Source organism: Triturus cristatus, chromosome 4_2 (assembly GCF_964204655.1).
Source record: "Triturus cristatus chromosome 4_2, aTriCri1.1, whole genome shotgun sequence".
Lineage (NCBI taxonomy): Eukaryota > Metazoa > Chordata > Amphibia > Caudata > Salamandridae > Triturus > Triturus cristatus.
Window position 1 is genome coordinate 314,709,615 of NC_140586.1, and position 24,558 is coordinate 314,734,172.

General features: G+C 43.4%; 1 protein-coding gene across 5 annotated transcripts in view; it reads right to left on the bottom strand.

Moving 5' to 3' along the window:
* Positions 1-896: 896 nt before the first annotated feature.
* SUCO (SUN domain containing ossification factor) overlaps positions 897-24,558 on the bottom strand; it is a 580,289-nt gene continuing 556,627 nt past the window's right edge. For 4 of the 5 annotated variants that reach the window (XM_085601647.1, XM_085601645.1, XM_085601646.1 and 1 more), the window contains 2 exons: positions 17,349-17,404; positions 897-2,798 (listed from right to left, as the gene is read on the bottom strand). In XM_085601647.1, coding sequence (XP_085457773.1) covers positions 2,352-2,798; positions 17,349-17,404 — 503 coding nt within the window. In that variant the 3' untranslated portion in view covers positions 897-2,351. The remainder of the gene's footprint in view (positions 2,799-17,348; positions 17,405-24,558) is intronic. The other variant, XR_014960616.1, reaches the window with a different exon arrangement.

Here is a 24,558-nt window from a genome sequence, read left to right on the forward strand (position 1 = left end):
AATCTCCAAAACAGCACGGCCCCAAACTGTACATGTTAAATGTGGGTCATTCGCAAGAAGACTTTTGCCTGTGGGTACAAATGTCAACAAAGATGTGTAGCCTGCCTTCATTCTAGATTTCAAAGAAGCAGACAAACGGGATCAAAGTATCTCGAATAGGATAAGTGTAGAAAACAGTCACATGGAGAGGGAGAGGGAGAATATATATGTATCGTAAACTGATGTACTGATGCACAATGGTCTTGGAGGGCCACACACATGAATGGGATTGAAAACTAAGGGTTGGGCAGTGCACAGAGAAGTTAGAGAGAGAACCCACAGATTTGATTTTCAACAAAACTGTCTGTACTAAAGAGCTTCATTTCATAGGTTGTTGTCTTATATGGCAACTTTAATTTGGCAACTAATGTGATGCAAAGATGATGAATAAGCACCATCTCAAATTGAAACTTTTCAGCAAACAGCTTGTTTTGCTCCCGAGGACGAATCTGGAGGTCCTAGACTTTCAGATTAAGGAAAATTATTTTTATGAGAGCAGTACTTTTTCCCATTATTTTCTGCACAAGGCCTTCAGATGTAAATGAAAGTTAAGAACTTAATGGAAAACTGAAAATTTCACAATCAAACTCTTAATGGATTGGACCTCTACCAAGAACTGAAATGGCAAGTGTTAACAGGCTTAAGCCTTTGTAGGGTGGGGCACAGGAACACTGAATATATCAAGGAAAAGGAGGAAGAAAAAGGCAAAGTTCATTCTTTTGGTTTCATTTTTAATTTCTGACTTCGCAAATGAGGAGTCTGGTCACTGCTATGGGGCATGGAAACTGGTCTAACTTCAACACTAGGTTATATATAGGAGTGTAACTGGATATTTTGCCATTTTTGCAAGTGATCTGTTTTGGTAGTATGGGTATGTTCTAGCAATCCAGAGGTCTCTCAGTTTTACCGGAGTGAAGGTGTGGCAAGGCAACTACCATGGTACAGACACACATGTGGTGTCACTGCCACTCCGTAGTACCAAGAATTTAAAATAGAAGTTTAGGGCTAAAAAACGTCCTGGAGTATTTTCTGTATAACAATCGCCCAAATATAAAGGAGGGTTGTCTGCTGTCACAAAATGTTCCAAACCAGGAGAACGTGCTTGAACCAGTCATCTGAGAAGAAAAGGGGCAAACAGCGAAGGACTAAGCTTCGAGGAAATAGAGGTAGGCTCAGCAGCTGTAAGACATAGAAAACAAAGCCACACAAGACTTCTTTATCCATGCCACGAGTAGATGTAAATGTTGGAAAATGAGAGACAACAGTCCTCGTTTGAAGAAAAAAAACATGCACTTAGAACTCTTACACAACCACAAATCTAATCAAATAGTAGGAAGGCTATGGCAATCGAGAAGGTGATACAAACAGAAGCTGCAGGTGGGAGATGCACGTGTACCTCTGACCACTTTTTTCTTTGGCACATGCTACAGAGTCTGATCTTGGAATGAAAGGGGCTGGAACAAGAGTAATAACTCTTAATGAAAAACAGGTCCTAATGGTCCTTAAATATTTAACATGGTGTCAGCAAAACTATCAATATGATTTATTCCTGGTGAACTGGAGGTGGTATCTGGTGTGTAGTAAAATAAATGACCACTGTTTTCTCACAAAACAGCCAGTAAAATGAGACTAAATGTTTTATGAACTCCATCATACTTTTCTCAAATATAAAAACAAAATTCTGCTACAAAGATTGGATGAATACACAAGGACGCTTCCATATCCACCCTTATAAATAAAAGAGACTGAAAAAACAGCATTTAGTGAAAAAGTCTATGTTAAATATTGTCAGGAAGTGGACCCACAGAGGTCCACCTTCCCCACTGTCCATGGTGTCCTGCTGCTCACAGCACTGTAGTGTTTCATTAAATTAACGCTCTGAAAGTTACAAAACTCAAATGGCAACAATGTCCTCACACTTACTGCCACCTTCCAGTAGCATTATAAATATAGACAAAAAAGGCACAAATATGGGAAGGTGCAAGAAATAGGAACAACGCTAAGGGGAGAGGGTTAGTCTTGAGTCCCTGTTCCACCCAATAAACTGGGTTTCAAATTACTTTCCCCCAGTAATTAAACTGCGAAAAACATCTTTTTCTTGAAATAAATCAAGTCTCCTTCCCATTCCCTTGTGTCCATATAGGAAATGAGCCACTTTCATAACTTCAAGATTGACACCATCCCATGGATTTAAAATAAGCAGGAAGCCTTTGTCATCTTCACGTGGTACCGCTCCTTGTCTTCTTGTTCCTGCATCATAACGAGAACCATACGGACTCCTCTCCGCAAGAAACCGTGCCATTGCATTATTATTAAATGCGACCAGATACCGTCGTGACCCCAAATGTTCCCACGGTAATGTCTTTGTTGCTTTTGATGATGTCGTGCAGGCTGGGCATGGAGCCCGATTTAGTCTGAATGAGGGACTTTAGGAGCTTCCCCTGGTCTTGGAGCTTCGACCGCCTTCGCTTTAGTGCCCGCTTCTCAGACTTGGTCTTCTGTGGCTGCCCGTTGCACAGGTTCGTGCAGGCTGCAATGCCACAGAAGTACGACTCGTCCGACTGCGAAGAGGTCTCGGAGCTGCCCTCGGAAGGAGGCCCTTTGTGCGAGGAGTGAAAAACTTCCCCCATGTTGGAGAAGTCTCTCTGATTTGTAAACGGCTTTTTTGTTTTCAAGTCCCCATTAGCCACTGGTTGCGGAGCGTCAGTTGGTTTTATGGTCTCGATATTGTTTTCCCCTTTATACTTGCAGCGTTTTTTCTGTAGGGGAGACAAGAAAGCATTTAAAGTTGCATGACAGTTTTCTACATTTGACAGGCATTTATTTTTTTAAAGCAGCGATCTTTGTGGTCTTTTACTTATTGCACAATACACAATGCTTTACTATATTTATGTCATGGCAATAAATAACATCACCACGCAAAGAAAAATGCAACCACACACAATAAATGATCTTACTAAGATACTTTAAAAAAGTACAATTAGAATAATGTGACATCTCATGATCTGTCCAACTGCACCGAAAATGTATTTAAGTTGAAAACGATGGGTAAATAGCGCTTTTCGATTATAAAAACAGACTTGTTCCTGCCTAAGAATCGACATAAAAGTCCCGTTAAGTAAAAACAGAAAAAGTACTTGTCTCCAAGCCGAGTAATACTCTATAATCAAATTTATTAAGATGAATCCAATTGCAGGGAAGAAGTACTGAGATGCCTAAATATTCACCATATTCAATGTTACATTTTTTCTTACTGGGCTGCTATTTGGTGTTATTTAAATGTCAAATTATTTTGATGTCAGAATCCATATAGGAGATACATCTATTCTAGAATGCCCCTAGGAGTTGTGCGGTGCAAGTTGGGTGCCTTATTTGTGTACATAAATGGAGTGGCCTCCATATTTTGCATAATTTGGACATATGATACCAAACCGTTGATAAAAACAGATTTGGGACTAGGAGGCAGCCCTGCCAAACTCAGTTCTCAATGTATCATTTATTAGATATTATATCAGTGCTGAATGGACTTCAATTAAAATATCAAACTTAGCGCCACCTAGTTTCTAGGACTACAAGTAAGATTTTCTTTGCTAGCTGGAAAATGAAAAGAAGCATAATTTCCCAATTTGGAAACGAACCACGTGAAGTGACTAATCAATGCCGTGTAATTACAATAGCTTTGTCTCTGGGCTCAAATATCCTGCTCAACAACTTGAAACTCTACAAAAACACAATTAGTGGCACATTATGTATGGGCTGAGGAGGGGCTGATGTTTAGGTGCCTCTGCTCGAAAGATGCACATATGTGCTCAAATTGAAAATATTTAAATTGATGTGTTTTGCAGTGATGCAGATCATCGATGTCCAGCCCACCTTCAAAAGGATTGATAGGATAGAAGTTCACCAAAGACAGATTATTTCAAATATTGTCACAGCAACTTCTACACGGAAAAGAAAGTCACAATGTCCAGTTCTTCCCCTTTAAGACCAAGCAAAAAGCTGGGAGCAGAATGTGTCCCTGAGCTCCTTAAAAGAAATGGCATGAGTCATAAAGCTCCCTTTCAGGACCCGTTTGCTCTCTAATTAGAAACCACCAAACACCAGTAGTGCCATCGAATCCGGCTTTCAACTACCCTAATTTGTCAGTGTCTTCCTGCCCACCTAAAATAATTCCCATTGACTATGTTGAGGCTGCTCTGCAGTCCTTGGTCAAAATAAGCCAAATTGTACACCCTACCTTCAAACATGACTTGTGCCAGCTTCACCAGTCTAGAAAACGCGAATGCTATTGACCACAAACACTACCTCACAACAAAACACCAAGATATTGTAAGAATCCTCCAAACAGTGTTGAAAGTATAATAAAAGATTCTTTATTCAGGTTATGGAAGACACCTCAGCCTGCTAGTATCAGCTTCAGGGAATCTCCTTCAATCACAGTTACACAAATTAAAGATATACATTCCATCTTGAAGCTTGGTAATGACAATTCCAGAACTCTGAATCATGAGAGATCCAAATGAAGCTACAATGGCTGACATAGTACATTAAAGCGATACACATACACAAAGTACAGAATATCACACATCTCCCTCTCAATGACTAAACACAAACAGTGAAAAATGTCATTATCAGAGACAACCTAAAATTGTACAAAGTCATCCAGAAAGTTTAGCTTGAACCGTGTTCTCTCACTTCTCCTAAGTAGCACATCTTTTCCACCACTCATTTTGTTACCTTCTGAACCCATATCAGAGAACATATCAACAGGAACATTAGACAGTTTAGCAACCCTATTGAGGTTCCAAACCCTATGATCCTCTGTTCTTATGGCATTCTTGAACACCTTGATGACACGCATGGGGCGTAAAAACTTAGAACCTCCAGAAACAGATGTCTTACGAGGGTTGCGAATCTTAACAAAATCTCCAACCCTCACTATTGTTTTCTTAACTGCATTTCTCTTGTCAAAGATTCCTTTATTCATATACATATTCTTTACCTCTTTCTCAATACGTTCTTTATCCTCATCCATGCACAAAGAATGAGTAGAACTCTAGGGTACCCAAGAAGGACATAACAAGGTGTAGGGTTTCCGCTTACGGAACAATTCGAAGGGTGTCCTACCTGTCGAAGAATGAGGAGTTAATCTGTAATTTTTTACCTTATTATGGATTTCTACTTCCCAAGGAATATGACTGGATAAGGCTCTCTGAATAGTCTCTTTGAACACTCTGTTGAATCTTTCAACGATACCATTAGTTTCTGGATGGTAGAGTGCCGACCTTTTGTTTACAATTCCTCTACTATTCAAGAAACCAACCATATCCTTGGATGTGAACAGGACTCCATTATCCGAAAGTAAAGTTGAAGGCAAACCTTCCCTTTCGAATATCTTTTCAAGAAACTGTATGACATCCTTAGTTTCTATAGAATTAGTTATCTTTATCTCAGGCCACCTAGAATAGACATCAAGAAGGACTATAACAAACTTATCCACACTTGTGTGTTTGACAGGGCCCAAAATATCAATAACTACCTCCTCCCATACATCTTTAGGAAGAGTTCTCACAGCCATGGGTTGTACACGTGGTTTCAAAATCTTATCACTTTTGTTGCAGTCAAAACAATCTCTAACCACTCTCTCCACAAAAGTGTCCATGCCAGGCCACCAATAGGTTTGCCTGAGAATCTCTTTTGTTTTAGAAATACCAGGGTGACTCATGAGCAAAATCTACAAGTTGAGATCTCAAAGACGTTGGTGGAATGAGTCTCGTGCCTCTCATCAAAATTCCATTTTGACATGCTAATTCATCTTTGACGCAAAAAAAAAACACTAAGAGTTTCGTGAACCTTAGCATTTTTGTCCCAATTTCCGGCAATACCCTTACATACAGATTGAAGTGTCCCATCATTTGCCAGCTCATTTTCCCACACTTCTTTCTTGATGATACTCTCATTAACCAGACAAACAGCAAAGTTCTCTAGATCATCACTGTCCTCCTCCAACCCCTCATCTTTGGTATTTTCAGTGTTTACCAAGCGTGAACAACAATCCGCTAAATTGTTCTTTGCACCTGGGACATACTCAACAGTAAAGTTAAACTCTTGTAGTGATACAACCCATTTTCTAATTCTAGAGGAGATGTTGTCTAGACCCTTTTTTGAGAAGATTTCTTTCAAAGGTTTGTGGTCCGTCTTTACAGTGAAATGGGTACCCCAAAGGAATTTACGCAATTTCCTTATAGACCAGAATATACCCAGAGCCTCTTTCTCAACCACAGAATAATTGTGCTCAGCTCCCCTTAGACCTCTGGACAAAAACAATATGGTTTTCTCTATGCCTCCATGATTCTGTAACATAACTGCACCCAAACCAGCAGAGCTGGCATCAGTCATGATTACAGTCTCGTGACAAGGCTCAAAGCTTCTCAAACAAGACGCTTTGGACAAAAATTGTTTAATCAACACAAATTCATTCTCACACTCATTGTTCCACGTGAAGATTGCTCCTTTCTTTAAAAGTAGTCTCATATTTTGTGTCTTGAGTGCAAAGTTAGGGATGAATTTTGCGTAGTATTCAGTCATACCTAAGAACTTCACCACTTGCTCTTTATCACTGGGACTGGCTAAGTGACGTATAGTGTCTACTAGTTCTTTCTTGGGCTCTATTCCTGAACCAGAAATTTTGTGACCAAGATAGTCTATTTCAGTGAGATTGAATTTACACTTTTTTGCTTTAAGAGTGAGTCCATTAGACTCAAGTATCTTTAAAACTTGTCTCACTCTGTCATGTTCTTTCTTGTTGCACCCATACACAAGCATGTCATCTTGGTATATTTTTATGCCTTTGACCTTACCAAAAATGTGTTCCATCATCCTCTGGAAAACAGCAGCAGCAGATATTAGCCCAAAAGGCATCCTAAGGAATTTGAACGTCCCAAAGGGTGTAATAAATGCCATTAAATCTTGTGAGCCTGAGTGTAATTTCACCTGATGGTACGCTGAAGCCAGATCCAATGATGAAAAGAATTTGGCTCCCACTAATAAGGACAACATTTCCGAGATATTAGGTAAAGGATAATGGTCAACCACAACACACCTATTAAGTTCCCTCAAGTCTATGCAAAGCCTTGCTTCTCCATTGCTTTTAAGTGCTATGACAACCAGAGATAACCATTCTGTAGCTTCGACTTCTGTGATAATACCTGCATTGAGTAGCTTTTCTAACTCTAGCTTCATGTTGTCTTTTACTTTGATAGGAACACCTCTGACTTTACTGATGACAGGTACAGCATTTATTTTAAAAATGATTTTGTGAGAATACCCTTTTAAACAACCTAAGCTTTCGTTAATAACTAGAGGAAATTCTTTTTCAAAGGAAATATTAGAACTACACAACTTGACCTGATCCGTAGGAAGTTGTGAATCATTATTGTTAAAGGGTTTTAATAAGACTGAAGGGGTCTCATTAGGATCCAAGATAATTTTAAGATCTTTCTGATGAATCCAACTAACTAATGAATCCCCCCTTTCAGAAATATAAACTTTCCCACAGGTACTGCGATCCTTGAACGCAATGACACCATTAAAATACCCAGAAAGTTTAATAGGTTCTCCCCCATAACCTTTAGCTTTGATATCTGGTTCTTTTAAAGCTACACATCCTTTTAAATGTTTATCAAAAATTTCCGTAGGAATGAGGGTAATCTTTGCCCCAGAGTCAAATAACATCCGTACAGGAGTATTATTAATGTATACAGTTTCAAACGGGCCGCTCTTTTCACCATCGGAAGTTCTGAGTATAATCTCTTCCACATCACACTCTTCAGAGTAACCAATTTCTTGTACCCGTTTTTTGTTTATGCTAGAGCGACAACACTTAGTTAGATGGCCCTTTTTTTTTTACATTTCATGGACGTTGCTTTCCATCCAATGCACCCTTTAAAATTAGCAACATGACCATGTTCCCCACATCTATAACAAGTAACTTGAAACCTTTCTGTGTGAAGAGCATTTCTGTTGGAAGTAGTCTTGTTTGACAATGATTTGTTGGAGTCATTTTTGTTTTGGTGAGTGTTGGTAACAGTTAGGTTTGTTCTTTGAATCATAGACTATCAACTTTATCTTCCTTATGTCCCTCTCCGTTTTCTTTCTTAAGTTCTGCAACACACGCCTTGGTGTGTTCGCACGATTTGGCTATGGTAATTACTTCAGACAAAGAAGGGTTATCTTTATCCCAACAAGACTCCTTTGCTTGGTCTAAAGAACAACCTAGCATAAACTGGTCTCTGAGCCTTTCCTCATAATTGGCTCCAAAATTACACGTGGAAGCTAGTTTTCTTAGCGTAGTAATATATTCTTCTACACTCTCACCAGGCCTTTGTTTACGATTGCCAAAGTGATGTCTTTCTAAAACAGTTGAGACTTTAGGTAGAAAATGTAAATCTAATTGTTTTAGACAAACTTCATAGTCATTTAAATTATTAGCTTCTGATGTTGATAATTCTGGTAAATGTTGAAAGATTTCTTGTCCCTCAGGTCCTAAACAATGAAGAAGGAGTGACATTTTCCTTTCTGCACTAAGTGACACCCCACACACACGGGAATAGTGTATAAAAACATTCTTCCATTGTTTCCAAGGAATGTTGGGTTCACCTGGACTCATTAGAAAGAATGGAGGAGGAGGTACGTTTTGCATTTTGTTAAAATTCTATCCTACAGAAATTACTTATAAAAGTTTAACGCCGTGAAGATTCGTAGAATTACAGTCAAAAGTCACACACCTGTAAAGAAAATGGGATTACAAGATGCAGAAAACGGCAATATAATATAATGAGCGATAAATAAAAAAAATGCCACCAGGAACAAACAGAAAGGACAAAGTGTGCCTGTCAGTAATTAGCAATGGAATTATTCCCACGCTGAACAGAATTAGTATTGTTTCTGCAGAATAGATGCAATGCCTTCTTTAAAAACTTAAAATTTCAACCCTATTGTTATAACAATAAGTCCCTCCAATGACTAAGTTCTTTGAAGAACGTTAGGATAATAGAGAGAATGTAGACATGAAAATTCCCAGATTCCTTGAAGCAAAGAAGATTGACAGTCTAGTGTTCCAAACTCTGTGAGAGACAGGAAACGAATCCACTTCCTGTTTGTAAGAAGTTGGCAGTCTAGTGTTTATAACAGACGAAGACTTCCTGCTTGACCGAATGACGTTGGAAAGCTCGAGGTGGAATGAGAAGCCTTCAAAAGAAAACACCGTCGCGTTACGAAGACCTCCTGCTTGGCTGAATGACGTAGGAAGACTCGAGAGACCTTCAAAGGTAAACAACGTCGCGCTAATGTGTTGTTGGATTTGATCGTGGCAGCATTTCAAACAATGCAAATGCTAGCAAAGTATGAAACATAGGCAGTTCCAAACCACTCTCCTAGACTCGTAAAAAAAAAAAAAAAACATACACTGGTGCCGCTTTGCTCCACGGAAAACTCCTTTCAAATAAAATGCGAACAGCACACAAATGCTTTTTTTTTTTAAACTTGGTGAGACAGATCTCCCAGACTCGTAAGAAGCCAGACACTCGTGCCGCTTTGCTCCACACAAGTTCCCTTTAAAAACTAAATGCGAGTAGCCCACAAATGTTTTCTTTACTCGTAAGAAGCCAGACACTCGTGCCACTTTGCTCCAGACAAGTTTCTGTTAAAACGAAATGCGAGCAGCACACAAATGTTTTCATTACTTGGAAAGATCGTGTTCTCGTTTCTCAGCGAGTTTAAACGAAGTACAAACAGACAACACAGCTTGTGTTAGCCTGAAAACACGGGTGCCACAGAAATAAGTTACTCTACAGTAGCAATCCAGTAGGGAGTAGATTAATCTTAAAGAGCTGAAAACACAGACACGTCGCTTTTAAATCCAACACTGCTAAAGTTAACCAAGTATGTGTTCAGTGGTGCTGTAATCAACCTATTAGACGTTGAAGCTTTCCAATCGTGAAACTTCCACACAATAAAACGGCATACTTGAAGAAATGTCAGAGAATAAATACGATACCCAAAACTTTTACGAAGTTATCGACATCTTCTCTGGATGAGGCAAAAAAAAAATGACTCCTGGTGAAAATCTTCTAGAGTTGAGGTGTATGAAAGTAAAATCCAAGTCCAAGGTGGGTTCTTTCATATCGTCGCCATTGTAAGAATCCTCCAAACAGTGTTGAAAGTATAATAAAAGATTCTTTATTCAGATTATGGAAGACACCTCAGCCTGCTAGTATCAGCTTCAGGGAATCTCCTTCAATCACAGTTACACAAATTAAAGATATACATTCCATCTTGAAGCTTGGTAATGACAATTCCAGAACTCTGAATCATGAGAGATCCAAATGAAGCTACAATGGCTGACATAGTACATTAAAGCGATACACATACACAAAGTACAGAATATCACAGATATCATGTTGAGTTTCACTGCCCATTCAACCTAACCGGACAGTCTAAGTAAGAGCTTTCCTAAAATCCAAAAGCTGCTCTGTAGGAGAGGAGCTGGACTCTCTGATGGACAATCTATCTCAGACACAAAGTAGAGAGATGTGAGCAGAAGAATTGCCTTTAAGGTGTAGGCGTTCACAACAGTTAAAAGGAAAAAAAAAAAAAGAATTAAAAGCCAAAAACTAAGTTTATAACAAAGGGAAATTAAACACTGCCTTACTAGCTCTGGCACTGAAGGCAAGTCAAGAGAGCCAATGGCTTATAAAGTGGTGGGCGGATGCAAATGTGAATCAATATTCAAGAGACCAATGGATGAACACCACTGACAAAAGCCCCTCTATTAATGAATATTACTATGATTTTTTGGGGGGCGGGAGGAAAATATTTTGCGAAATAACTAATGTAGTCTCAAATGCCAGACCAAAAAATGGCCCCATTAAACCACTCTTCAAAACTGCCTTATAAAAAATGTACGTCACACAAAATAAATTATATGTTTGTGATAACATTTACACCCCATTCAAATGCACATTGACTTCTGCCACCCCAAAACAAAATCGAGACAAAAAAATGTTTTCAGTCTACTAGTATTTGACCATTACTGTTCACTTGGTCAACGTAAGCCTCATGTCGTTGACATTCTTGTGGTAGCGAAAGCAGCCATTAGTGAAGAACTTTTACTTCGACCCATCAGATATACATTGATCCAACCCCCAAACAGAAGGAAAATGCTACTTACCAGTATGCATCTGTTCTTGGCATGTAGAGCTGCAGATCCACACAGTTAGCATAGATCGCCATCTGGTGTTGGGCCCGGATGTTTGCACTTGTTTTTGTCCTGGAAAAGTCTTTGGAAGTCACGGGACAGGTGACTCCTTCTTTGGACTATAGTGCTCATGGGCATCGGCTCCATCCTCAGATTGTTTTTCGCCAGCAGGGAAATTATGGAGTTTTGTAAGAGACAGAAAGATGCCCGTGTATGCTGTATCTAAATAAGATAGTACTGTAACAGATAAAGGTAGCTGGGGAGGCGGGTGGGCGTGTGTGGATCTTCAGCTCTACATGCCAAGAACAGAAGCATACTGGTAAGTAGCATTTTCCGTTCGAGGCATATGAGCTGCAGATCACACACTTAGCATAGATTGTATAGCAGTACCCATCCTTAGCGACGACTACCAGTACCTGTTGCAGTAGTTTGAAATAGTGTTTTGAGTACAGCCTGGCCCACACTAGCTTGCTGTTTTGTTTGCACATCCACAGAATAGTGTTTTGTAAATGTGTGAGGTGTAGACCATGTAGCTGCTTTGCAGATGTCATCTAAGGGAATGTTCCCAAAAAATGCCATTGAAGCCCCTATCTTTCGTGTTGACTGGGCTTTAGGAGGAACAGATAAAGTACGTTTTACTTTGTGATAGCAAATTTGTATGCATTCAACAATCCATCTAACTATCCCAGACTTCAATATGGGGTTGCCTTTGTGTGGTGGTGAAAATGACACAAAAAGTTGTTTGGTCTTACAAAAAGGTTGTGTTCTTTCAATGTAATAGAGCTCTTTCCGCAACTGTCTGTGGCTGCGAGAAGAACACTGGCAACTCTACAGACTGATTGAGGTGGAAAGGAGAAATTACTTTAGGGAGGAATTTTGGATTGGTTCTGAGAACAACCTTATTGTGATGGATTTGTAGGAAAGGTTCCTGAATAGTTAGCGCTTGCAGTTCACTAACTCTTTTAAGAGAAGTGATAGCTACTAGGAAAGCAACTTTCCATGTTAGAAATTGGAGCTCACATTTATGCAGAGATTCAAAGGGAGGACCCATTAGTCTTGTGAGAACGATGTTTAAATTCCACACAAGCGAGGGTGGTACCCTAGGGGGAATTATCCTTTTGAGGTCTTCCATAAAGGCTTTGATGGCAGGCACTCTGAAAAGTGATAGGTCTTGTCTATTTTGTAAATAGGCTGATATGGCAGCGAGGTGTAGCCTAAATTGCACCTTTGGGGATGTATTAGGTAACCTATGATGTGTTGGATAGATACGTCTAGGGGATTGATGTTGGTATGACAGTATATTACAAATCTCTTCCACTTGGCTGCATAGCAGGCTCTAGTGGTGGGGTGTCTAGCTTCCTTAATGACGTTCAGGGGTTAGATTAAGGTAACCAAATTCTAAGACCTCAGGAGCCAGATCGCAAGGTTGAGCTGAGCTGGGTCCGGGTGTCTGATCTCTCCACGGTTCTGGGTTAGGAGGCGTGGGGAGAGGTGTAGTCTTTGGTGCGGAACTATAGACCGTTCTAGTAATGTGGTGTACCACGGTTGTCTGGCCCAAGTTGGAGCAACTAGGATGAGAGTCAGTGCATGTTGCTGTAGTTTGCGCACCACCATTGGAATGAGTGGGAGAGTTGGAAAGGCGTACGCAAATCTGCCTGACCAATTCATCCATATCGCATTGCCTTTGGACAATGGGTGTGGATACCTGGCGGCGAAGCTTGGGCATTTGGCGTTTTTGTGCGTGGCGAAGAGGTCTATCTCTGGTTGCCCCCACATTGGAAAGAATGGCTGAAGAACTTGTGGATGAAGTTCCCACTCGTGAATCTGTTGCGTTTGATGGCTTAACAGATCGGCTATGGTGTTTTGGACTCCTGGGACATGTTCAGCTAGGAGAAAGATGTTCTGGGGTATAGCCCATCTCCATATGCTCTGTGCCAGTTGAGAGAGCTGCAGAGAGTGTGTCCCGCCTTGTTTCTGTATGTAGTACATTGCTGTCACGTTGTCTGCGCGGACTAAGACAGCTTTGCCTGATATTTGTTTTTGGAAAGCCTTTAAGGCTAGGAAAATGGCTAGTAGCTCCAGGTGGTTCATGCGGAGTAACTTTTGTTGAGGAGTCCACCTGCCTTGCATGGTGTGATGTAATAGGTGCGCTCCCCAGCCCGAGAGTGATGCGTCCGCTCTCATGACTATCTGTGGAACTGGCTCTAGGAACGGTCGCCCTTTGGAAAGGTTCTTGGTGTTCCACCATTGCAGAGATCGATGAGTGCGACCGTCTACCAACACCATATCTGTTAGCTGACCTTGAGCCTGGTTCCATTGGCGTGCTAAGCACTCCTGGAGAGGACACATGTGGAGTCTTGCATGAGGTACTATGAGTATGCAAGAGGCCATCATCCCTATTAGCTGCATGAACACTCGTGCTGGGAGAGAGTGTTGAGGCTGAAATTTGTTTATCAGAGCTTGCATGCTTGCTATCCTGGTGGGGTTGGATAGGCTAATGCATTTGAGGTGTCTATTGTGGCACCGAGGTATTGTTATATGTGGGATGGTTGTAGATGAGACTTTGGGTAGTTTACTGTGAACCCCAAGTTGTGGAGTAGTTGGATAGTGGTGTGAGTGTGATGTACACACTGATTGTATGAGTTGGCTTTTATGAGGCAGTCGTCCAAATATGGGAAGACTTGAATGTGCTGTCTTCTTAAGTGGGCTGCCACTACCGCTACGCTCTTGGTGAATACCCGTGGTACTGTTGTGACTCCGAAAGGGAGAACTTTGAATTGATAGTGTTGGCCGTCCACTACAAACCTTAGATATTTCCTGAGAGCTGTGTGAATAGGAATATGGAAATAGGCGTCCTTGAGATCTAGAGTAGCAAGGAAATCACCTTATGAAAGAAGAGGAAGGACCTGTTGGATTGTAACCATGTGAAAGTGGTGCGATTGTATGTACAGGTTTAGAGGTCTGAGGTCTAGAATAGGCCTGAGAGATCTGTCCTTCTTTGGTATGAGAAAATACAGGGAGTAAACTCCTGTTTTTTGTTGTTGCAGGGGAACTGGTTCTATTGCACCCTTTTGTAGGAGGGAGATCACCTCTTGCTTTAGCAGAGCTAAGTGTTGTGAGGACATTGGGAGTTGTTTGGGTGGTATGTGTGGGGGTAGAAGTAAGTTCCAGACAGTAACCTGATTGAACTATTTGTCGCACCCACCTGTCTGTAGTGATGTTGGTCCAGACAGGCAGGAACTGTTGTACTCTTTCCCCGACTGGAGTGGAATGGTCTGGGGGAAGTGGAGGGAAGTCATTGGGTAGGTGTGGAGGCAGAGCGGGTGTTGTTGGTCTTGCCTCTGCCTTTGTTATTTTTGCCTCTGTAGCCTCCTCTCTGGTAAATGTAGACTGGGCGGAAGCCTTGTAAGAGGTGCAGGGGTTGTCTGAGGAGTAGCCTCTGGGGGTGCCCTTGTAAGGTGAGCGACGAAAGGAATGTCTGGGGGCTTGCAACTGCAAGGCTCCCATTGATTTAGCTGTGTCCGTATCATTTTTCAAGGGTTGAATCTACATTTGGGCCAAATAGGTGCTCCTGATCAAATGGCTGGTTGAGGATGGAGCTTTGAACTTCAGGTTTAAAACCCGAGATGCGTAGCCTGGCATGCCTACGCAAAAGCACACTTGTGTTTACTGCTCTGGAGGCAGTGTTTGCCACGTCGAGAGCGCAACGGATGGAGGTGTTGGTGATAAGCTTACCCTCCTGTATGAGTTTATTGGCCCTGTTTTTGTATTTATCTGGGAGGTGCTGCATTATGGACTCTAGTTCATCATAATGTGCCCTATCATACCTGGCTAACAGCGCCTGAGTGTTGGCGATGTGCCATATGTTAGCCGCTTGTGAGGCTGTTCTTTTGCCAGAGGCGATCAAGAGTTTAGACTCCTTGTCGGGTGGTGGAGCGTCACCTGATGTCTGAGAATTGGCCCTTTTCCTAGCATTGGAAACTACCAGGGAGTCTAAGGGTACTGGGCCTTTAATGTAAGCTGGGTCATCAGGGGCAGCTTTATATTTTTTCTCGATCCTGGGGTTAATAACTCGAGCCCTAACAGGTTCTTTAAAGACTTCAGGTGCATGCTTAATAACTTCTTTAAGCATAGGTAGTATTGAGGTGGATCTTTGAGTGGTGTCAAATGTATCCATTAGGAAATCCTGCTCTATGGGGTCTGTATGCAGGGCAACCCCGTGGTATTGGACAGCTCTGTGGACGAGCTGATTAAAGCCCAAGGTGTCCTCTGGAGGGGAAGGCCTGGAGGGGTAGATGTCATCCTGTGGAACATTAGGGACATCTGGCGTGTTAGAATCATCCCAGGGGTCTGGGGAAGAAGGTGGACTAGGATCCCCTGTGGCACATCGTCAGGACCCTCCCCCATGTCATCCAAGGTGTCATCATCATCTACTGGTGTAGGAGATGGTGTAGGGGAACGGTGTGGTGGGGGGAGGTGGAGGAGGAGGTGGAGAAGGGAGTCTTAGAGGAGATGTAGCAATGTCCCTCTTTTTAGGTGGTGGAGCCAGTGCAGGCGCCTCTAGTAGTCTTTTCCTAGAACTAAGGGTCAATTGACCAGTTTTAGGATCCCTTATGAGAGTCTTTTGAGCAGGGTCTGGTGTGAACAGCTCTTCTGCTGGAGGTTGGTCTTTCGGTGCCGAATGGTTTGGTTTCGTAGGCTTCTTCGGCACCGACTCTGTAGCGGTTCTGTGTTGTTTTGGTTTGGAACCGTGCATCTTTACAGTCTCTGTGGCCTGTGCAACTTCTTGTTTTTTCAGTTCCGAGGCTTTCCTTGGCTCCGAATAAGAGCCCTTCAGGAGTGTTTTTTTGTTCGGCTCCAAATGTTTTATTTGGTGTTGACGAGTCGATGCTTGTGGGTTTTGGTGCCATTTGCGTGGATGTGGAAGCAGCTGTCAGCACGGAGGAGCAGGAGGAGGAGGGCGGTTTCTTTTTCGGTGCCGGTGATTGTGTTTTGGTACCGACGGCAGGCTGACTTAAGCCCGAGCTGCCTGAAGGCTTAGTAGGCCTCTTTGCCGGGCCCAAGGGCAGGGCATGGGAAGCAGTCTCTCGGTGTGCCCCTGGGCCCGAAGGTGAAGGTGTGACCGAAGCCTTTTCCGAGGGTGCAGGGAGGGGGTCGGGTCAACGTTCTTACTTACGACCCGCTGCGCCGGAGTGATCTCTTCGACGTCAAAGTCATCTGCTTCTGAGGCGCTGACAAGGCCTTCGACCCGCTCTCTCTCCGGCACGTCGACGCCCTCTTGGAAGATGTCGATGGGGATTGATGTCGACGAGCGAGCCATGGTTCTTCGTGCGCGTTGGTCCTGAATTGTCTTCTTCGAGCGGAAAGAGGCACAAGCTGGACAGTCTCTGGCCTCATGCTCTGGTGAAAGGCAGAGGTTGCACACCTCATGCAGATCGGTGTGGGGAAACTTCGACCCACATTGAGGACACTTCTTGAATGACATCCTTTCCATGAGCCAGAAGCCAAGGCCTAGGTAGGCCCAAAGGCCTTCGTCGACGATCGGAATCGAGGACTTCGATTTGGAGAGATGTGCGACGATTAGGATTCACGATCGAGACAATACCGTCGAAAGGGTGAAGGATTGTGCGTCGAAAGTGGTATCGGTAACAGTTCCGAACTGGAGCGCGACAAACACATCCGAGCCCGATGGCGGAAATAAACAAGCTGAGGATGGAGCTGATGCCCATGCGCACTATAGTCCAAAGGAGGAGTCACCTGTCCCGTGACTTCCAAAGACTTTTCCAGGACAAAAACAAGTGCAAACATTCAGGCCCAACACCAGATGGCGATCTATGCGAAGTGTGTGATCTGCAGCTCATATGCCTCGAACAATAAGTTCCTTTTTCCGGACAAGTTACAGTCTACAAGCTCAGCAGTAACTTCTGTCCTCTATGTAAAAATGAGATCATTAGATATTAAGAAGCCTTTGTTACCATCCATCAATGGCACACAGATGAGCTTCACGCAACGTGGTTATGAATAACAGAAATGTGACTGAAGCAAAACATACCTTTTTTTCTGGAGAAAATTTTAGGGGTTCCACAATATAGAAGTCGTTTGGTTCCACTACAAAAAGAAAAGGGTAAAGACAATCAGAGAAGTTAAAAATGCAGAAAATCCACCACCAGCCACACAATCCAATGCTTGAGGCTTTATAAGATTACCATTTCCATTACAAACAAAAAATACAGAGTGTGTCTTAACTGTAAAGAAAGTATTTTCCGAAAGGGCATCAACAAGTATTTTCCGAAAGAGCATCAACACATAGTTATGTGCTGCATGAAGCAGCCCTGGATTTGAACCTACTTTGCTTAAAACTTAAGATTCTGAATGTTTTTGGTACTTTATAACTGTGGCACTGCTGGCTTACTAAATAGAAACTTAGCAGCACATTTTAATCTATTTGTATTGTAATAATGGAAGTTGAAGGGCAGTGGCTGAAGGAAATCGTTTGCTTTCAGACAAGGGTAAGGTGTTCAAAATATTAACCCAACAACAGAAGCATCTTTAATTGGAGGACAAAGGCCCTTACTACCTAAACGTTGCCCAAATGGGAGATCTGCAGTACGTTGCAAGGAGTACTAACTGAAATTAATCTGAAATGCATATGGCTGCCACAATTTTACAAAACCCTCCATATATGAGACGACCCAGCATGGATCTCTCCCAGAAAAAGTTAAAACATAAAATACAAAATAATAATAAAAAAATAGGCTGAAAGTAATTTTGGGACCTTAAGAGTTGTTAAAATATTCGTTTGGGATACCACTTTAAAAATGAATCTATATTGTTTTTTCACTTGTAAACCAATCCGTCCACAATAAATAAAGGCACAAAGCACATTAATGAGATTATATCTTAACCATGCGAAAGAAGTTGAAACCCGATTGCATTATACACATGCAGATGCAATCTCTCCACAGCACTTCAACGTTAATGCAAGCAGGCCATTTTGCTTCAGCGCATGCTTTTTAAAAAGTGATCAAGCCAACAACAAACAGCGGATGACTGTGGGACAAGAAGTCAAAGTTTTGGCCAGGAAAATTAAATTTGGCTACCTGGCCTTACTGCTCCGAATATTTCAGCCTCTGCGCACATGAGGCATCCAAGCTAGACATTTCTTTGCATTACTTTTCAGCACCTTGCATTCTAATGGACAAATTACTTACCTTCTATAACGCCTTATCTGGTAGAGACATGATCCTGCCACAGACTGGATCTGGAAGAATTTTCTTTGATACCTCTGAGCGTCATCAACATTGTCTGCGCCGTTGTGATGTAGGCACCACCTTGCCATGCTGACATCGGTTACTTTTCACGACTTTCCACACCAGAAGTGAGGAGCCATGAAGTGCACTGACACTGGTGTGTTTCTGAACAACTAGGGCCCTGAAAGAAGTCAGCCCTGACCCTAGCAACCTGTCCGCAGTGCGGGGAGGATGGCTAGGTCTGTAAGAAATCTGCCGCTAGATAATGTCTCTGCCAGCTAAGGCATTACCGAAGGGAAGTTAACTTGTCCATCTGATAGAGACATCTAGCTGTAGACGCCTTACCTTTGAATTGATACCCAAGCAATTCTATCCCCAGAGGAGGGACTGCAGGCCACGTTTAGACCTGAAGTTCTGCAGGACAAAGCGGCCATAAAAGCAGTCCCTTGGTAAACGTGTGCAGGGATGCGCACGTTGCTGCCTGACAAACGTCAAGGACCGGAACTCTACATTGCAAAGCCATGGTAGCAATCTTAGCTCTGGTGAAATGAGTCCTTAAACCTTCAGGAGGCTGCTTTTTGGTCAGAGCGTAGAAACTTTTGATGCAGAGGATGATCCATCGTGAGATAGTCCTCTTCTGCACCGCACAACCTTTCTTTGATCCAACGTACTCCACTAAGAGTTGGTCGTCCACCCGGAACTCTTTAGTGCAGTAAAGGTAGAACAGCAACGCTCTTTTTTGGTCCAGAAGTTTCAGTTGCTCTTCTTCAGAGGGGTGAGGAGAAGCAAAGAAAGTGGGTAAGGTGACAGACTGCCCCACACAGAATGGTGTTACTACTTTCCGTAAAAAAGAGGACCTAGTGTGAAGCACTAACTTTTCAGGGAAAATGGTCAGGTAAGGAGGCTTGGATGACAGAGCCTGCAATTTGCTTACCCACCTGGAAGATGTGATCACCACTAAAAAGGCTGTTTTGATAGTAAGCAGCCATAGGGGGGCAATTGTGCAGAGTATTGAATGCAGGGCACATTAGAACGGTGAGAACCAAATTTAGGTCCCACTGAGGCATAATGAAAGCGAAGGTTGGAACATATGTACAAGGCCTTTGAGGAATCCATTTACAATGGGCGGAGCAGAGCCCACCTGGGCAAGGGTCAAACAAAAAAGCAAAACTTGAGAAAGGGAAGCAGAAAGAGGAACAATTTACCTTTCAGTAAAATATTTTACAAATTAGTTACCCGGCAGGTATACACTGTCTTGGTGGAAGGTTGAATGCTATCAACTGCCGCTGCTCAATCGCCACGCAAGAAGGCGTAGAGTTGAAAGGTTCGGGTGGAGGACTCCCCCATGCTGCTACGACAGAAGATCCTTCCGAAAGGGCAGGATGATCGGAGGATCGATGCTTATTTGGAGAAGGTCGTGTTACCAGCCTCTCAGTGTTCAGTCCAGAGCCACAAGAATGACTTGGGCAGAGATCCTGAACTTCTTGAACACTCTGGACAGGAGTGGTATGGGTGAAAAGGCATATAGGAGGCCTGAGCTCCACTCAAAATGAAGAGTCTGAGTGAGAGCCGCCTTGGAAACTCCAGCATGCAAAACTGCTAATATTGCGCGTTATTGACGGAGGCAAACTAATCAATCCAAAGCTCTCTTCTCTGTTTAAAGAGACCATGCGTCACCTCCGGATGGAGAAGCCAGTCGTGATCCGGATGGCATCGATGGCTGAGTTCATCCGCCATGGCATTCAGAAAACCTGCTAGGTGTTGAACCACCAAGGGTGTGCCCTGCTGTTCCAGTCATGACCAGACACGCAGAGTCTCTTGACAAAGTCCGCAACCCCAATTCACCCTGTTTGTTGCAGTATGACATGTCTGTGGTACTGTCCGTGAACACTTGAACCAGCTTTTCCTTGATTGAAGGAAGAAAGGCTTTCAATGACAAGCGACTCGCTTGGAACTTCATTAAGCTGATGTGGAGTCCGGATTCTGCTGGAGACCAGAGTCCTCTGATTTCCACCTCTACCAGGCGATCACCCCGTCCCAGGAGTGATGCATCTATTGCTACTGTGTGGTCTGGTTATGGAAGGGAGAGGGGTCTGCCTCTGACCCAATTGAGGTTTGTCACTGGAACTTCAGGTCCCCCTGCAGAGCCAGATTTGCCATCTGGCATGTGTCACTAGCAGGATGAAGGAAGCCATGAGGCGCAGCAGCCTCAGAGACATTCTCACCGAAATCCAAGATAGAGGCTGAAACATCGGTATCATAGCCTGAATATCCTGGACCCGTCGCTCAAGAGGATAGGCCCGAAACAGCACTGTGTCCAGAACAGCTCAGAAGAAAGGAAGCATCTGAGAGGAAGTCAGGTGTGACTTTGGCACGTTGATAGTGAACCCCAGTGAGGCGTAGGAGGTTCGCCTTAGTCTGGAGGTGGGAGACTATAGCCTGGAGCGAGCACACCTTCAACAGCTTGTTGTCGAGATGAAAACTGGCAACACTGATCTGCGCAGATGAGCTGCGACCACCGCCATCACCTTGGTGAACACCCAAGGGGCGCTGGTAAGGCCAAAGAGGAGCATGGTGAACTGAAAGTGCTTGCGGCCTAACGTAAACCTCAGGTATAGCCAATGAGCAGGCAGGATGGGAATGTAAAAATAGGCATCCTGCAAGTCCAATGCTACCATCCAGTCTCCTGCATCCAGGGCAGACGAGGCCAGAGTGAGCATCTTGATCTTTTCCTTTTCCAGGAAGTAGTTGAGGGCTCACAGATCTAGAATAGGATGAAGGCCCTTGCCCTTTTTCATGATCAGAGAGTAGAAGGAATTACAACCATAGCCTTCTATAGCTCCCTTGGCCGACTTCTTCCTTAAGAAAGGTCAGGTGATCTTCCGTGAGCGGGTCTTAAGTTGGAGGCATGGAGGGAGGGGTAGACTCAAAGGGCAGGGACTAGCCCCTTTGGAATAATTGGAAAACCCACCTGTCCGAAGTGATGTTCTGCCAGTGGTGACAGTGATGGCTGATCCTACCACCAACTGGTCACCCACGATCTGGAAAGGCCAGACTAGGAAGGTTTGAAGGCTTGAAGGCTGAGACTGCAGGGAAGGGGGTCTGATCTGACTTCTGGCCGCCCAACTCACAGGGTCGGAACGAGACGTGACAACACCCACACAGAGGTTGCTGAACGTGTGCTATCTTGTGGCTGGGGAACGGCTTGCACGGCTAAAAGACCCTTCCGCAATAAGAAAGGGGCGAAAGGAAGACTGGGGACCTGTGGCCAATGAGAGACCCAATGACTTGGCTGTAGCCTGCGAGTCCTTAAAGCACTCCAGGGTCATGTCTGTCCTGTCTCCAAAGAGACGGATGCCATCAAAGCGCATGTCCATGAGACAGGCCTGGACATCCCCTGAAAAGCCTTAAGTCCGCAACCAGGCATGGCGAACAGCCACCGTCGATTAGATCGTTCTGCCCAGTGAGTTGGCTGTTTCAAGATCACAGCGAATGGCAAACTTTGCTGCATCTCTGCTGTCTGATCCGGTTTGGGAGAAGATGGCCTGAGCTTTCTCCAGGACCTGTGGGCAGTACTTCCACAATCGTTTCCTAAAGAGAGTGGGAGTAACGGCCCAGAAGGCATGCAGGGTTCACCGACTGTAATGCAAGGCTGGTGAAAAAAAAATTATGTTCTTACCCCAACTGTCCAGTCTCTTGGATTCCCTGTCCGGGGGTGCGGAACGGAAATCGCTGTGGGAGTTAGAGGCATGGACAACCAAGCTCCTGGGGGTAGGGTGGTTTTTGAAGAAACTGAGTTGCCCCGTACAGGGAGATGGCAGTAGGCGATTTACCAATTCATAGGAGTCCCTGTGCTGGGACCAGGTTCCCAGTAGGACATCAGTTAAGTCCTCGTCGAAGGGCAGCAAGGGTTCTGAGGAGGAGGTACCTGGCTGCAGGCCTTCTGTTGAGATATTAGTCTTGACTGCCACGGAAGGGAGCTGAAGGTCCAGGACCTCCGCTGCCCTTTGCACCACCATATCATATCCTCCGTAGCAATGGTAGGGAGAGAAAGCAGGCCAAAATCGGGAGAGGCAACCAGTCAACTGGCCTCACCCATTTCCTCGACCTAGTCCAGGTCTTGATAAGGCTAGTCCTGTAAAGGTTCCAGGGACTCTCCCAATCTTCATCCATTCCTAGCCCTTCAGAATAAGGCTGAGGATCTGACGTAAAGGTTCTGCAAGCAGCTTTACAAATTGCCCCCTCAAAGCTTTCGCAGCCATGACCCGGCAGTTGGAGAACTACTTCGAGTTTTGGTCGCTCTCCAGGCACCAGAGACAAACCAGGTGTGGGTCCATCACAGACATTGTGCAGTGATAGGCGCAACCCGACTTCAAACCATAAGTCTTCTTGGACTTGTTAGGAAACACCAACACACCCAAAAGAGGGGTCTACAAAAGTTTTAAAAAGCCTGTCAAAACGTGACAGAGGGTAGCTCTCTTTACATATCTGCACGGAAAGAAAAAAACTGACATCAGCGCGCCGAGGTGCTGCCTACATGGATGATGCGGATGTCATAAAGGCCCAGACTACGTCACACGGAGCTTTTAGTGTTGCCATAGATTTCAGATGAGAAAGGCAGACATGAAAGTTGTGCACCTTAGATGGGGGACCAGCAAGAACCTCTCAGGATGCTAACCGCTGACCTAGCATCAAGATCACAAGTTCAGAAGCAGGAAGGCAAAACTTATGAATCAGCCCTTGACATGTCTCATCGATTCAACAGCTTTAACTTGAGGTTCAGAACCATTTTTTTGTGTGGCATCTGCCAACACGTGAAACCGCCACCATAGTTGGCTAAGATGGCCATTCATTAAGTCACCTGAGGAGATACTCTATGTAATTCACTAGATTTGGTCTTCATTAATATATTCTTGTTCACAGTGAACAAGCATATATTAAAGAGGACAATACAAGTGGATTTCATAGAGAATCTCCTCAGGTGACATATGGAATGAAGACTGCAGTTTTACGGACACTAGGAGAGTTCAGCTCAAACGGTATTGAAGTGAGCTTAGCATTTAAAATAGGCGACATTGAAAAAGAATATTTTAAGACTTCAAAAGAAGACAAAAATGAAAGTAGAAAAAGATGTCAAAATATACTCCTACAGACAGCCAGATACTGAAGAAAAAAGGTGAAGTTGCTCACAATCAGTAGTACAGAGCGATTCACCCACCATGTCAGTTTGGTTTATATATACTGAGCCAGAGCATGTGGACAGGGGTTGGCTGTAAGGAAACAGCTGCAGGACTAAAAATGACATACTTGCTTTTACATTTCAGCATCTTCGATATTATTCAAACCCAAAAAACTGTCTTGCAGTTGCTCTTATAATTTTGTATCAAGAATGGCGGTAATGGTATGCATGCAGGAGTGGCCCAAAAGGCTGCACTACATTTCTCAAAATGATGTTTTGGGAATTCCACAGAAGAAAAGAAAACAAGTTACTTACCTGTAACTTTGGCTCTCAAGTATTGGAAACTTTGATAGATTCCCATGCTTGTATCATTCCCCGTCGTCGGAATGGGAATTGAAACCATTACCAAAACAGAAACTAGGCCTAGGCCCATTTTTGTTTTGCAACCTATCCACCTCTTTTTGTAAAAGAGACCAAATTACAGGTAAGTAACTTGTTTTTTTACTCCAGTATTGGAACTTTCATAGATTCCTATGATTGTATCAGAGTAGCTAGCAGTTATCAGCACATTTTTTGAATCCTGACCATTATAAAATCCAGAACAAAGCAATAGCACATGCATCATAATGACAATTTCAATGGTCAATCAACATTCTTAGAAACCACAGAAAATATAGAGGCATGAGGTACAAAAATGCGCAAGAGCTGAAAAAACAGTAACATGGAAGGAGGGATGAAAGGGAAAGCTTACCGCTACTGAAAGAGGCTCCTCAGGACTGCCTGGCCCACTGCTGAGTCTCTCTTCGTTGCAGAATCCAGGCATTAATGCTTTG